We start from the raw sequence: 13,760 nt of genomic DNA, 5'->3' as shown, positions 1-13,760 counted from the left end.
TCACAGGGTGCTTTCCTCAGAGGGTGCTGCTGGCAGAAGACCTTACTGTGTGGTTGTACTCAGAGACAAACCCAGGTCTGGTCTAAAGCTTCACACTAGACAGTGGTCCTGAGCTGCTCTGGGGTGAAAGCCAGTTAAAAAAAAAAACATTGTGGCATTTTTATGTTGGACTTTCTTGTACATTCTATACGCAAAAATAGAATTGGCTGAAATGCTTGGTATGGTGTAGTGGGAGAAAGCCTGAGTAAGCAGCAGCACCATTTTAATAAAGGGGTTTTACATTCATTTTAGTCCTGTATAAAGCAATGTAATGAGAACCAGGCTGGTGACTTGCCCCACATCCTTGCTCATATCAGTAAGTTCTGCCTCATACTGTCATTGTGTTTATAGGAAAGTGCTGCTTGTGAGTCTCCCTTGGAGCATCTGAGATTTGGAAATTCTTTTTAAGAAAATACCAGGCTGGGTAGTGCCATGTGCTGTTTGTCATTGCTCTGGGGACTTGGTAAAACCAAAAGAAATAAGGCCATGAGCTTCAGTGTAGATCTCTGCAGTCCCTGGGACCACTGGGGTTCTTCCTCTGTGTGAGAGTATTTGAGAGGAAAAATCTCCAGTTACAAAGCAACAAGGAGAGCTGATTGTCACATTCAAGCTCCTTTTTTCCTTTTGGAGGCTGCTGCAGTGCAGCCAGATTCTCTTTTCCTCTCTGTGAATGTCTGTTTCTGAGTGATGGTGGCTTCTTTTTTTCCTCCTTTTTTTTTTTTTTTTTTTTAGTAAAAATGGTAACATTTGAGTCTTTGAAATGGAAATGGATTTCAGTCTTTCTTATATTAATTATTGATAAGTGGAGCCTGAGAGATGGAGATGAAGCCTGATGTGATTAAAGACAGTCAGTTTTTAATTTTATGTCTCTCACAGTGACAGAGAAATGCAGTTTAATGGGAATCATTTATTAAAAGGGACTTAATCACAAGTAAGCAACTAGTGAGATAGCAGGGGAAAGAGATATGCACTGGTGCAGGAGAGCATCCAGTTGGGTGGGGAAAGATGCTGCAGTGGATGCACTCTTCAAACCCCAGCACGTGTGGAGAACGCATGTGGAAGCCACACAAGCTTAACTGCAAAGGCAAGGGAGCTGCAATCCAGCAAAACCACGTAATGGCAAAGCTGCTAAACTGGGACTGGCTGATGACTGCTTTCATCTCAACAGCATTAAAGTGGCCTTGCTATTAACCAAGGCCCTCTGCTCTGCACCAGTGCAGAACCAGAATGATGGTTCTCCCTTCCAAAACATTTATTGGCTAATTAAAAGGCAAGACACCAGATGAATAAAGAGAGACAAGGAGATGATAGTTTCCTCTGGATGTAGGAGAAAAAAATGTTCTGTGCCCTGTCAAGCTTGCTGAAAACTATGTAAGCAGGGTAGTGCATTTTGTTTTGCCTTTGCTGTTGGTGATGTCACTGAACAACATTATTTCATGTGACCTGCACCAGTGAGGCCATGGTTTACTCTTTCCCTGCTGCTCTCTGGCTATCAGGGTATAAGGAAGTTGTTTTTTTAAATATTTATTTCTCAAGCTGTGCTTTCTCTCAGAGAACTGACTAAATTAGCAATCTCTTGTGGCAGCATTGTCCAAGCTGTGAGATAGGGACGTCACGTGTAGTGACCTGACCTAAAGCCATCAGCTACTGCTCTGCTGAGCTGGAGAAACTGTGTGGTTGCATGAGGGTTCAGCAGTTTTGATAAAGAATGGATTCCTGCATTTTCATTTCAATATCACCTTACTAAAAATTTTTATATTTCATACAAATCAGAGCTTGTTTACTTTGTTTAGCATGCTCTGGCTCCAGGGCTGCAGCAGTACTGTGAAGCCATGGGGCAGCTCCTTTCCTGGTGAAACATGGGACACTGAGGTTTAGCTGGACAGACTCAAGTGAAACGTTGTGAAATTTTAGTGTGAATTCCTATGTCATTTAGTGAGCTTAGCATGAAGGCTAACATTTACTATGGAGAGTTTTCTTGATATCTCTGTCCTGGGATGGCTTGGAGCTAGCCAGGAGGTTTGCAATGCTCAGAAAAGACTGGAGCAGTTGTCTCCTCTCATTATCAATAGAAACCCAGTCTAAAAAGATTGATGTGTGGATTAATAGACATAGGCTTGATAAAAAGTAAGGAAATACAAGAAACAGAGTTGATGCAGCAGTGATATTCATTGACTGAAGGGATCATTGCTTCAGAGATATTTTCTTTCCTCACTAGCTATTGTGTATTAAAATTCTTCAGGGAGGAAAAGGAGAGTTTTCTGTGGAGTTATTTATGGGCATAAAAATTTGATGTTTGGGAGCTGAGACAAATGGTGATTTTGGATAAAAGACCATCAGTTGAGTGAAAGGAATAGTGGCAACACTCTCCTCTGGCAAAAAACTTAAGGAAGCCGTCATGGTTTGACACGGCACAATGCCAGCGCCCCCATGAAAATACACCTTCTCAAATAAATGCTGTGAGATGTTATCAGGAAGAGAGCAGAGCAGACCCAAGCTTAATAACAAAGGAAAAAAACTTTATTAAACTGCTACCACTACTAAAAGACACACACACTAAATCCAGGATGAAGACCCTCTAAAACACCCCTCCTCCTTCCAATTTCCAAAACAACACTATCAAACATCACCTGGGATTCCTGATCTAATTACCACCCTTCAGATAATCAATATTCAGTCTATCAAGGGAGAGAGAAGTCTCTCTTGCACCATAGACCCCCCCCAGGAAACACAGTTGCCACCTTCTGTGTTTCCATGTCACACATGGCAACCGCCCAGAGAAAATCGGCCAGTGTGACACTCTCCTTTCCATGTCACAGTGCTCTCACCACCATGCATGGACAGACTGCCCATAGGGCTCCTTTAAAGATGCTTTGTCACAGACCAAAAGAGACAACAGTTCAACTTCTCATCTTGGGACTACAGTCCTCCCCCCCATTTTCCCCTGGGGCCAAGGGTCCAGGAACAGAGATCATCTTCTTTCTGAAGACAGATGGCATCACCATTCCCTCCTCAGCTTTCCTCTGTTCTTGCCATTCCTGTGCTGTTGGTTGCTGAAGCAGGTCTTCTTGGGTCACCACTGCATCCTCCTAAAATGCAGTCTCTATTGCAGGAGAATTTGGTTCAGTCTATGGCTAACAAGAAAAGTCCAGCCAAAAGCTACTCCATCAACTCCTCCCACCTAAAAATTTCTTCTTCTAGCATCTCAGGTCCTGGACTCTTTCTCCCACTACAAATCGAGGAGGAGTAATATTTTACAAAGCCCTCATTTCCCAGGAAAGGGTTAAAAGTTCAGACTCCCTGGACAGCCGAAATCTCTGCCCAGCATTCTTGACTCCCACACTGGGCATCATCCCCCCCCTTTCTCCTTCTCCTCTGCCGGCAAATTTCCAGGTGCCGTCAGGCTCTCCGTCTCTTTCCCTCTGTGGGTGGCGGGGAAAAGGCATCTCCGCTTCTCTCCACCCTTCCATCCAGGAGCTGGCTTGGTTCCAGACCTTCAGCCCCCTTGGCCTACCTGGACAAGGCTGCATGGCTTCCCCTCCCCCACCCAGCCTGAGACTGAGCAGGGGAGAGTCTGCACTCTCTGACGACCGGAACCAAAAAAAGAGTTCCTCTGGGAGTTCTTGCTTTTAACCCCCTGTGTTCTCAGAGACGTGTCCATACTTTCAGTGGTCACTCCAGGTGCCAATATCCAAACTTGACCACTGATTGGTTTGACCCAACTTCCTGAAAAAAAAAAATCACTTCCATGTCAAACCATGACAGAAGCTTACGGTTCGCAGTTGATCATCTCTCTGTTCCTGTGTGTCTCCTATGCCCATGTGGACTCCATGTGGTTGTCCATACTATTATAAAAATTAAGCTGCTTCAGGGGCTTGAGCCTTCATTGGCCTTTCTGTTTCTCTTGATGAGAGGCTCCTTTTGCTTTGCACTTTTTTTTTTTCTTCCTTTTAAGAAAGAGAATGTTAGTTTGGACTGTTTTTTTCAAATTAGGAAAAGATATTTAGGATCGAATCAATTTCTACTCCATCTTTGTATCTATGATTCTCTAAGTAATAAACTTCATTCTTTCCAGGGATGTTGTAAAAGCCCAGTCCCTCCCAAACCTACCCTTGCCAGTGTATTTGCACTTTCTCTTGGGAGAGATTATTGAACTACTCTTCCCCAGCTGTTAGAATGTAATCCCTCAGATCTTTTATGCTATTTGTGTGTCCAGGAAGCAAACATTACATTACTTCTCAGCAGGATCACCGTTCATACCCAAGGTAAAGGGAAGTTTCTTGCTCTGTTCTTTTCCCTTCATCATCCTTCCTCTCTTTGTTCCTTGATCCTGACTTAGTTGCACGTATGTTAGGAATACTGCAAAGCAGTAGTTAGGGATGATGAAAAGTGTGGCACCTAATGATCAAATGCCGGGCCCTCGGAGCTATTCTTATAGGCAGACTCCTGACCAGGCTGCCTGAGACCTTCATGGAAGGCTGGTCTGGCTGGAAGGGTGGAGGCTTAGCATCAGTCATGCTGTCCTTTGAATGTGATAAAGACTTCAGCCATTTCCCCAGGGCACTAATGCAAAAGATTATAAAGCTGCTCTATAATTTTTGTCTATTCAGAATTTAAGCTACCATCAATCATCTCAAGTTTTTAGTGTCAAATAAGATAATGTAGCGAACTATATTATTAGGAAGAGATGTGTTTCTGAAGCAGTGAGCTTCTGTGGGTGCATCTGAATAGCACTTAACAAGATATGCAATCTCTCATTGGCAGTGCTATTGAAAGAGCTTCAGTTTGTGGAGGCAGACTCTAACTCAAGGAAGCTGTGCTGAGGGATACAGCCCTCTACTACTTCAACTGCAGCCTGAATTTTTGGAGGGAATGGAAGGGAGGGAGATAAGGAAGAATGATGGACCATCACCCAGTCTGTGAAAACATTTTTTCCACTGTCTCAGCATGAAATAGCTCCAGTGGCTGAAGAGCCTTGGTTGGAAGGTGGTGTGGCAAGGATCTGGTTAGTTAGGCCTGATGGTCACTCCAAATGAAGCACATGTCATGGTTTTGCTCTTTCTAACACGGCATTTTTTTGCTGATGCGAGGTCCTGGAGTGGTGGATAGCTCTGTGCTATAGATAGACCAGCTGCTTGGATAGCTGGAGGGCAAACTTTATGACCACTCTAGCATAATCCTTGATGAAAGCTTTTCTTCAGTTGGAAAGTGGCCAGTCAGAGCTGTCCCATCCTCTTTAGGGATCATGTGGGGAGATGTGAGGGGAAAACAAACTAGACACAGGTGGGGATGTGAGGAAGAGTGAGAAAGGGATACATAAGCAGATACAGGAGGAGGAAGAGGCATGTGGAAGAGAACATTGTCAGAGAAGGTGTTGCATCCCATGGGTGGCCCACACTAGAACAGGAATACCCAAAAGGAAATGCAGCTTGTGAAGGACCTGGGGAGGAGAAGAGGAGACAAGCAGAAAAGAAGGGAGAAAGAAAACAGTAAGAAATAAGAAGCTGCAGCAAGAAAGCATCACCTACCAACCCAGTCTCCTGAGCTGTTCATCACCTCACCCAAGGGGCTTGCTGTGAGTAAGTGTAATGTGTGCCCATGATAAGAAAAGGGGAGACTGGCTGGCTTGTGTGTAGGAAGATGTGTTGTACTACAATGGACCCCAGGGAACTGCAAAGAAAGAGGTTTACCTAAGTGTCTGTTTAATTGTTTGTCATCTCTGTTTCCCAATGCCTAAAAGAGTAAATAAAAGTTTATCTTAATTGGCAGTAAATCAAATTAAGTGAAATTCCCAAAGTCAAGACTCTTTTGCCCATGACATTTTGGAACTTACTTTTGTCAAGGTTATTTATTACCCCCTTCACCTCATGATTTGCTTAAGTTTTAATAAGCAATGAGGTAGGTTCTTCAGTTTCAGAAGGCTCTATAACATTATGGCTCTCTAGAAAGTAGTAGAGGTGCCAAACATGCTCTGATTATTTTTCTTTTTTTTTTTTTTTTTTCCCAATGAAATCAAAACCAGCCTTCAGAGTTAACGCTAGACAAAAACTGAGAAAACATATATTTGCCTCCTTCACTTTGGTGCTTCTTTTCTAATAGAAATACTAAGTTGATTGCCTATGAAATCTCATGGTGCCTTTGTACAATAGTGATCACAGGGCAAAAAGCAGGGCTCATTATGTCATGTACTAGCAATTGACTTAAGGGTAGTGACTGCACTCATTGTGCTTTATAGTATAATGAGAAGAGATACCCGTATTGATCTCTTAAGCCATAAAAATGATGTATGGGTTGTTTCATGTCATTGATATACAGCTGTCTCTGGTGAACTTCTGTCGCAGGCATGGATTTGGGGTAACAAAGAGGTAGTACAATGACACTGCCACTGGCCTCTGGCCTCCGTGCTAGGCTTTTCCATGTGGCATTGCTTGTTCCTGGCACAAGATTTTCCATTGCATTTGAATGTGCTCTGGGCCAGGGCTGGGTTTGATATAAGGCTAAGGATGAAGGGAAGATTATACAGAGAGCTGCTCCTTTTAGTTCTGTTCCCTTCCAGCATCTAGGAGCAAAGAGGTATCAGTTTTATTTTTAATTATTTTGGTTGCTCTCTGGGCTTTTGTTTTAATATTGTAAATTTCTCCTATTGAGCACAGTTGTCTTCTCCCATTGAAGCCAGTAGCCAGACTCCTGGTCTAGTGAGAACAGGGATTGGAGGCACCATAGAAAATGCCTTTTTGTTTTGTCTTGGAGTTTTTTGTTTTCCTTCTAAAAAAAATTCTGAGTAGACAGATTAATTCCCAGCTATTATAGTAATAATGACCTTTACACACACAAAAAAAAAAAAAAAAAAAATGGCCATAAGGGTCTCCAGATAGGTCATTTTGGACCCCCTGGTGCTGGAGGCCAAGTGCCTAGCAAAAAAAACCATCACATCTCTAAAAATAATTGGCTTCAGCAACAAAAAGAGAGAGCAGAAAGAAGAAAGGAGAAGTCAGCAGGGTCAGATGGTGAAGTTGCAGGCATTCGTATCTAAATAGTCTCCTGACATACCATTTTGTTCCTAATGACACAGGATTAGGAGAGGAACATTATTGAGGTTTTATCGAACGTGTAAGTGAACAACACAGTCCAACCCCATCCTGTTCCTGCCTTCTTCAGCCTATATTGTAAAGGACTTTAAGGATTTGGAAGCCAGATTTAGCAGCTGAAACTAATTTGCTCCCTCCCTTACTCCTCCATCCTTTTTCCCATTGCCCCCTCCATCTCCTATTTCTGTTTCATTCAGTAATTAACCTTTTGAATAATCTCCTGTGCAGAGCTGGCTAGGCTGCTCTTCTATTTTCCTATTGTTGAATGTCCTTAAGACAGAAGCTGGACCAAGTGTCTTGACTGATTGATGAGTAGAACTATCTGGAAGGCAGGAGAGCTTAGCAGGAGCAAGAGGTGGTGGGAGGAAGGAGGGTTAGGTGTTCTGTCACAAGGGGGAGTAGGTGTTAAAAGTTGTGCTGTGGGGTTTTTGTTCATTATACCCAGTGTTGCCCTTCATAGGTGGTTGTGCTCAGATTTTATGCAATGAGGGCCAAATCTGCTGTAACCTCACTGAAGCAGCTAAGAGCTTAAGCAGGGAAAGGATTTGTTTCCCTCATTTCTTTTTCCTGCAAAGAGGAACTGGTGTTTTTCCAACCCCATTTATGTTTTCTTCTCTACATGTTATTAAAATGTATTTTCACCCCTCTGTTTAAGTTTTCTGGGAGCGGACTGATTTTCTAATAATTTGTTCATTATTCTCAGTTGTTAGATAGTTTGTGCAATGGAATTTTAGCCTCTGGTTTATTTGAGAATGTTTTTTAACTGAGCATCTACTCCTAATTTCCTGTGCCATTTGATGGATCAATGGTGCTGTATGACATTATTCCTATTCCTGTATCAGTGAGTCTGAACACATGACAAGAGGTTTCATCCTTTTGCCTATTCACAAATTGTCTATGAATATTTATCTGTAAGTATTCAATGACTCTTGTACAGACTGCGCACTGAGGTCTGTTCCAGATATCTGCAAGGCCATTTCTGAAGAGAATGTGTGCATTGAGATATGACTGGGTTTAGGGTGTTCACAAGCTTTTTAGTGTTATCTATTTTTCCATCTCTAAATAACCATCTCTATCCTTTCTGTCTTTGCATACAATTTTCTTCAATCTTGCATACATTTAACTGAAATGATCCTAAGCCTGTCTTATTGAAAGGAACCACCTGATCTTGCTCCTTCTTATTGAGACACTTTTTTTTTTCTCTCCACTAAATGAGTTTCATCCCATTGAGGTGCATGGTGCTGACTGTGTAGAGGGCATGCTGTAAAATGAAGTTTTGTTGCTGACTGATGGAGAAAGCACAAAGTGTGCAAGAGTCCTGGGTGAATATTATTTGCAAACAACCACTTTTTTGGCCCCACTAGTGGCAATCACATCCACACAGCTGGAACCGTAGGCAAGACAGCTGAGCTGGTGCATTGTGGTACAGTTCCTGTGCAAGTGAACAGGGACTTGTGTAGGCAGGAGGGCCCATGTTGACAGGCTTCTTGCTCAGATGTTTGTAAGCTGAATCAGTAATTTGCAAGCAAGGGTCAAAGTTTGATGATGTTCATATATCCCCCAAGAGTGATTTTTCCTTCCCAAGTAGCCTCTTCACTGTAATGTTGCTCCTTTCTACTCTGGGCTATTAACATCAATAGTCTTTAGATCTGCCCCCCACCCCGCCCCCCCCGGAAGTAAGGCTTTTTAAGCAAAATAAATTTATTATGAGTGCTTCCTCATATTGTGAGTTTTATTGTCTACATTCTGTTCAGAAATCTCAGTGAAGCAATGATACTGTGTGAAATACTCAGAGCTGTGTTACCATTTGTAGACTTTCTGTGCAGCAGCTGCAGCTCTTGCTTGGCATGGCTTTTTCTGGCACATAGGCATGATTGTCTGAAGGAAAGCATTGGCATTTCATTGAATGGGAGAATAGGCTTGGGGAAGGAGTAAAATTCACTACATGAAAATTAAAGAGTGTGTTGCAGTGTCAAGATGGGAGCAAGACTGGGTGGGCAGCCCGATTAATAGGAGATTTTCAGCTGTGTTTGCTTATAATTTCACCCTCATGTTTCCCCATTTTTTGGTGAAAAATCAAGACAAAAATAATGGATGTACCCCATCATCTTCAAACAAAGCAGTCTTTGGTTTTCTGTATGTACTTAGCACCTGTATGGTTCATAATGTTGAAGTGGTGATAGGTGTTGCCAGTGGTGACCACAGGAGATTTACACATGCTGAAAACAAAAGCCTCAGATGGCTGTGGAACGTTCTGGGGGCTGTACACTGGAATGAGTTGGGCAGAGGGTTTCCAGAGACAAGGAAGCCCAAGTAACAACTGAGAGACCAGCCAGGATCCAGCAGCCCTTGTTTGACTAGGTGAGGGCATTGCCAGGGAAACTGCAGCAGGTTTAAACACTTCTGGGGAAGCGTGAGTGCCCAGGAGCAGTGGGACCCCTCAGCAGGGCACGGCAGCATGTGCAACACAAGTACAGGTGTGCAGGGGGAGTGCAGGAAGGGCTCCTGCCCACAGGAGGGCCAACACACAGCAGAACCATAAAGTGGCAGACTGGGAGCAGCAGCTAAAGCTGAGGGGAAACAAGAGGCCCCTTCTCCCCAATGTTAGCAGTCTGAGCTCCCAACACTATGGTTACTAGGTGCTGTAGAACTTGTTGCCCAGTGTCTGTGGAACCTGCTGCACTGGTGATGTCAGAGGCTTCCATCCAAACAGACCTCACAACAGTAGGTGTAGCTCTGCAGGCCCTGGTTGTACAGTGCCCAGTGCCTGTCCAGAAAGCTGGGGCTGAGAGTCATCTCCTCTTCAGAAGGTGCATCCTTGTCAAGGAGCTGTGTGACCATGACAAGGAGATACACAAGGAAAGAAGTAGGTTGCATAGAATTTTGACAATAAAGAAATAGAGAGGATAATCTCAGAGACCTTACAGATGCAGGAGATGCAGGTGGCTTCTGCACTGCATCTCACAACAAGTCAGAGAGGAAAACCATCACTCTCCATAGAACTCCTGTTCCTCCTGATGACTTGACATTAAAAACAGGTTTAGTGCCCTCCAAGCTGAGGAGGAGATGGGTGAGGCTTTGAGTCCCCCAGAGCTGAGCCACACAGGATTGCCTGGCTGAAGTGGCAAGCAGTTGAAGTGGGTGACTCCCTACTCCAGGGGAGAGACCAATTTGCCACTCTGACTGGTTATCCAGAGAAGTTTGTTGCCTGCCTTTGTCTTGAATCAGAGATTTCCTGGAAAGGTTGTCAAGACATGTGACTGTTACTCCCTGTTGGTCTTTCACGTGGGCAATAATAATACCAAGGGTACATTGATAATTATCCAGCTTGATTTCAGTGCACTGTGGATGTCAAGGATCTGGGTGCATAGGTGGTTTTCTCCTCAGTATTGCCAGTCAGGGTAAATGGTGAGAGAAGAACTGAATGGGACAAGAGGCAATGGGCAGAAACTGGAACACAGGAAATTCCACCTGAACCGGAGGAATAACTTAACTGTGCAGGTGACCTGGCACTGGAACAGGTTGCCCAGAGCGGCTGTAGAGTCTCCCTCACTGGAGATATTCCAGAAACATCTGGGTACAATTCTGTGCAATGTGTTCTAGCATGACCCTGCCTCATTTGGGAGGTTGGACAAAATAACATTGCAGTCCCATCCAACCTTACCCATTCTGTGACTCTGTGAACTGAAAAATCTTGCAAAACTTCAATTATTTTTTTTCTGCATGCAAAATAGCCCTGGGAAATAAGCCCCCTTCACATTTTAGAGCCAATTCAGAACTAATTTATTATATTTATTTTTTGATTGCTCCCCTGTGACATCTAACACAAGTACTCCATGTAATCCATAAGACTTGTCTGATGCTCTCTCAGCCAAATAGGAGAGTAGTATTTTTTTCCTGCTCCCCAGGTGATCATTTTCTGATGTGCTCTTGAATGAGAATGTAAGTTCCTGGGGTAGGAAATTATATTTTTATTTTGAGCCTGCCTGTAAGCATGATTAAAATAGCCATTGTTTTTAGTGTTACTTGGTAAGGTGGTCCTCTCTAATTCATAGGGCCATCCATGCAAGGAACTAGATCTGCTTTTCTTGGTATTCTGTCAAGACTTTCATATTTCTGAGCTCAAATTGTTGGAAGACCTTCTGTTCTTGCTTTTGTTCAGCCAATAATTTTGCTTCTTTTTTTTTTTTTCTTCATAGGTAAGTCTTTGGGCTTTTTAAGCCTCCTGATTGTCTTTAAAGTAATGGTAAGTTATTTAACTTGAGTTCTTTCTGTGGTAACGTCGCTGTGTAATTGGGATTGGCAACAAAACTTCCATGTCGTGTGCTTGCATGTGCTAAAGTTGGGAGGGGAAAAGAGGGATGAGTAGACATGCACAGCTTGTTCTGAATCCTAGTAACTGTTAAACATCTTGATGCCGTTGAGCATAGCTGTGATAAATACCAGCATCTCACTGTAATTAGCATCCATCAAGTTATGCCCAAGTATCAGAACATCCTGTCACCCAAATGGTATTGGCTACTGCTTCTATGATTACCAGAGAAGGCAGCAAGCAATATGTGTGCTGGAGCTGAAGGAGTGGTTATTTGTCTGGGAGGATTGTATTAATAAGATCTTGGCACAGCAGTGCTTTTTGTTATGGTTTTGGTAGAATGTATATGTTACAAAACATTCAGAAACTGTTGTTGGGTGGCAAAGAAAATTATATGTTCATATAGGATAGGATGTTAGTGAAATCACTGGGATTTTTTGTCAGAACCTTAGTATGGTCCATATGGCAGCTGTCCTTTACTGTGACAGCTGAGTTCTGCTGAAGATCTGGTAAGTCAGAGTAAAATTACAAGACCAGCATTCAGTCTGTCCTGGATGGCAAACATGCACCATGCTCAGGTCAGCCTGCTGACCCCAAGTGGGTGATGGAAGGCAGGGCACAGGTATTTCAGTTGCTGTTGAGATATGTGGTATGAGATGGGTTAAGCAGGCTTTTTCTTTAGATGAAACTTTTGATCTGTGTCTTGAGCCTTGTTCAGACTTAAATAACCAGAGTGGGGCATTTTCAGAAATTCTTGCTGCTTTTGGAATAAAATTCTTTGCTTTACATGTAAACCTCATAGACTGCCTCTCAATGTCTGCCCTATGTGATAAAATGTATAAATGGAATATGTCTAAAATGTTAGTGATATACTCAGATTAAACAAAAAAGTTAAGTTTGCAGAATTAGCAATTTACTGTTCACATCAACTGCTCTGCTGGAGATTGTCCCTCACCAACAATTTCACTTGCATCAGTTGAAGTGTCTGGTTTCTGATTAGATATTCAAATTAATAACTTACCTCTGAAGACTGGTTGCCTGGTATGCTGGCAATGACGAGATGTTTGTAATCCACGCATGATCTGACAACATGAGTATGGCCTAAAAATAATTTTTGAAAAAGCCTTATTGCAATTAAAAACCCCCTTTTACTCAAGTAGATATCTCATTTAGTGTTTGAAGAGACTAGGTGAGAATGTGGGTTATTCAGATCCTGTACAAAAATATGTTGTGGCTTGGGTTTTTCATAAAGTGTGTAATTCATATGTTAGGTGTGGTGCTAAAGTCAAGAGCAAATCTTTCTCCTTTTTTTAACGGTATCTTTCTACATTGCTACGTGGTCCATGATCCTCATGTCTAGAGCAAGGAGTAGATAAAACTGAGCAAAGTTTGTCATCTATCCTAGAATTTCAAGTTTCATTAGAATCAAAAGGTTAAAGACACTGTTTCCAGTATGGCATAGGACAAAACTATGTTGTGTGACAGTGAAGGGGGAGTCAAAGTTCCTAAAATGGCACTGAAGACTAGGGACAAACCTCCTTAAAAGCACTTCAGCTGCTCATGAGCTTGTCTTCCTGAAAATCAAAGGACTCAGGGATTTGAGTTCTTTTTTTGAAAATAGGTCTTGTTTCTTTTTGAAAGCTACTCTTGAAAGCATACCCTACACATTTAAAATAGGTAATTCTGGACATATTGAACAGACTTATAAAAGGAGCTGTGGTTGTTCTGATGTTCAGGGTACTGTGGTTTGTTAGTATTTGTACATAACCATAAATTAAGGGAAAAACTCTGAGACACTGGTATGGGGTAACTTTTACACATAAGTGTGGGGGGTAATTCTAATACAATAATATAATATAATAGGATACATGGAAAACTCTGAATTATCTGATTCAGCTTTTGTTAAGTATTCCTTCATAAATTTGCATTGTGATTGAGGTGGCTTTCTCCTAATAGTGAAGTTGGTGACCCCTGTCTAATTTTATTTCTCTGAAGTTTTAAAAGCCCCTCTTTAATTTCCAGTCTCGGTGTGTTCATGGCCAGTTAACATCCCTATGTTCTTATGTCAACATGATCTCTTAGTTTAAAGAGCTCTTTTTCCTCCCTGGTGCTTAACCATATGATGAATTTATAGTTTTTAATTGCATACCCCTCCACTCTCCTACTACCTTTCCCCCCTCCCCAACTTCCTGCTTGTTTACAGAGGGAACAGGGAAGGGACTCCAAGAGATCAGCTGAGAAACACTGTCTTGACGAGGTCTGAGGCAGCCATGAGGCAGCTGAACAAATCTTCACCTCGAGCAGCCTGCTGTAGTCTATAT

General features: G+C 42.5%; 1 protein-coding gene and 1 long non-coding RNA gene across 9 annotated transcripts in view; one reads left to right on the top strand and one right to left on the bottom strand.

Moving 5' to 3' along the window:
- LSAMP (limbic system associated membrane protein) overlaps positions 1–13,760 on the top strand; it is an 889,023-nt gene that overhangs the window by 205,031 nt on the left and 670,232 nt on the right. For 5 of the 8 annotated variants that reach the window (XM_054002799.1, XM_054002788.1, XM_054002807.1 and 2 more), the window contains exons 1-2: positions 9,840–9,993; positions 11,327–11,373. The exons of 2 other annotated variants lie outside the window; for them this stretch is intronic. In XM_054002799.1, coding sequence (XP_053858774.1) covers positions 11,371–11,373 — 3 coding nt within the window. In that variant the 5' untranslated portion in view covers positions 9,840–9,993; positions 11,327–11,370. Of the gene's footprint in view, positions 1–9,839; positions 9,994–11,326; positions 11,374–13,760 lie in introns of those variants that run through there. One more of the 8 variants, XM_054002829.1, reaches the window with a different exon arrangement.
- On the bottom strand, positions 8,863–9,729 carry LOC128821655 (uncharacterized). Its single transcript, XR_008441186.1, has 3 exons — positions 9,457–9,729; positions 9,228–9,346; positions 8,863–9,005 (listed from the first exon to the last, which is right to left on the bottom strand). It is a non-coding gene; the product is annotated as an uncharacterized LOC128821655 (long non-coding RNA).

This window comes from Vidua macroura, chromosome 2 (genome assembly GCF_024509145.1).
Source record: "Vidua macroura isolate BioBank_ID:100142 chromosome 2, ASM2450914v1, whole genome shotgun sequence".
NCBI classification, from domain to species: domain Eukaryota; kingdom Metazoa; phylum Chordata; class Aves; order Passeriformes; family Viduidae; genus Vidua; species Vidua macroura.
This window is presented reverse-complemented; position numbering and strand designations above follow the sequence as displayed.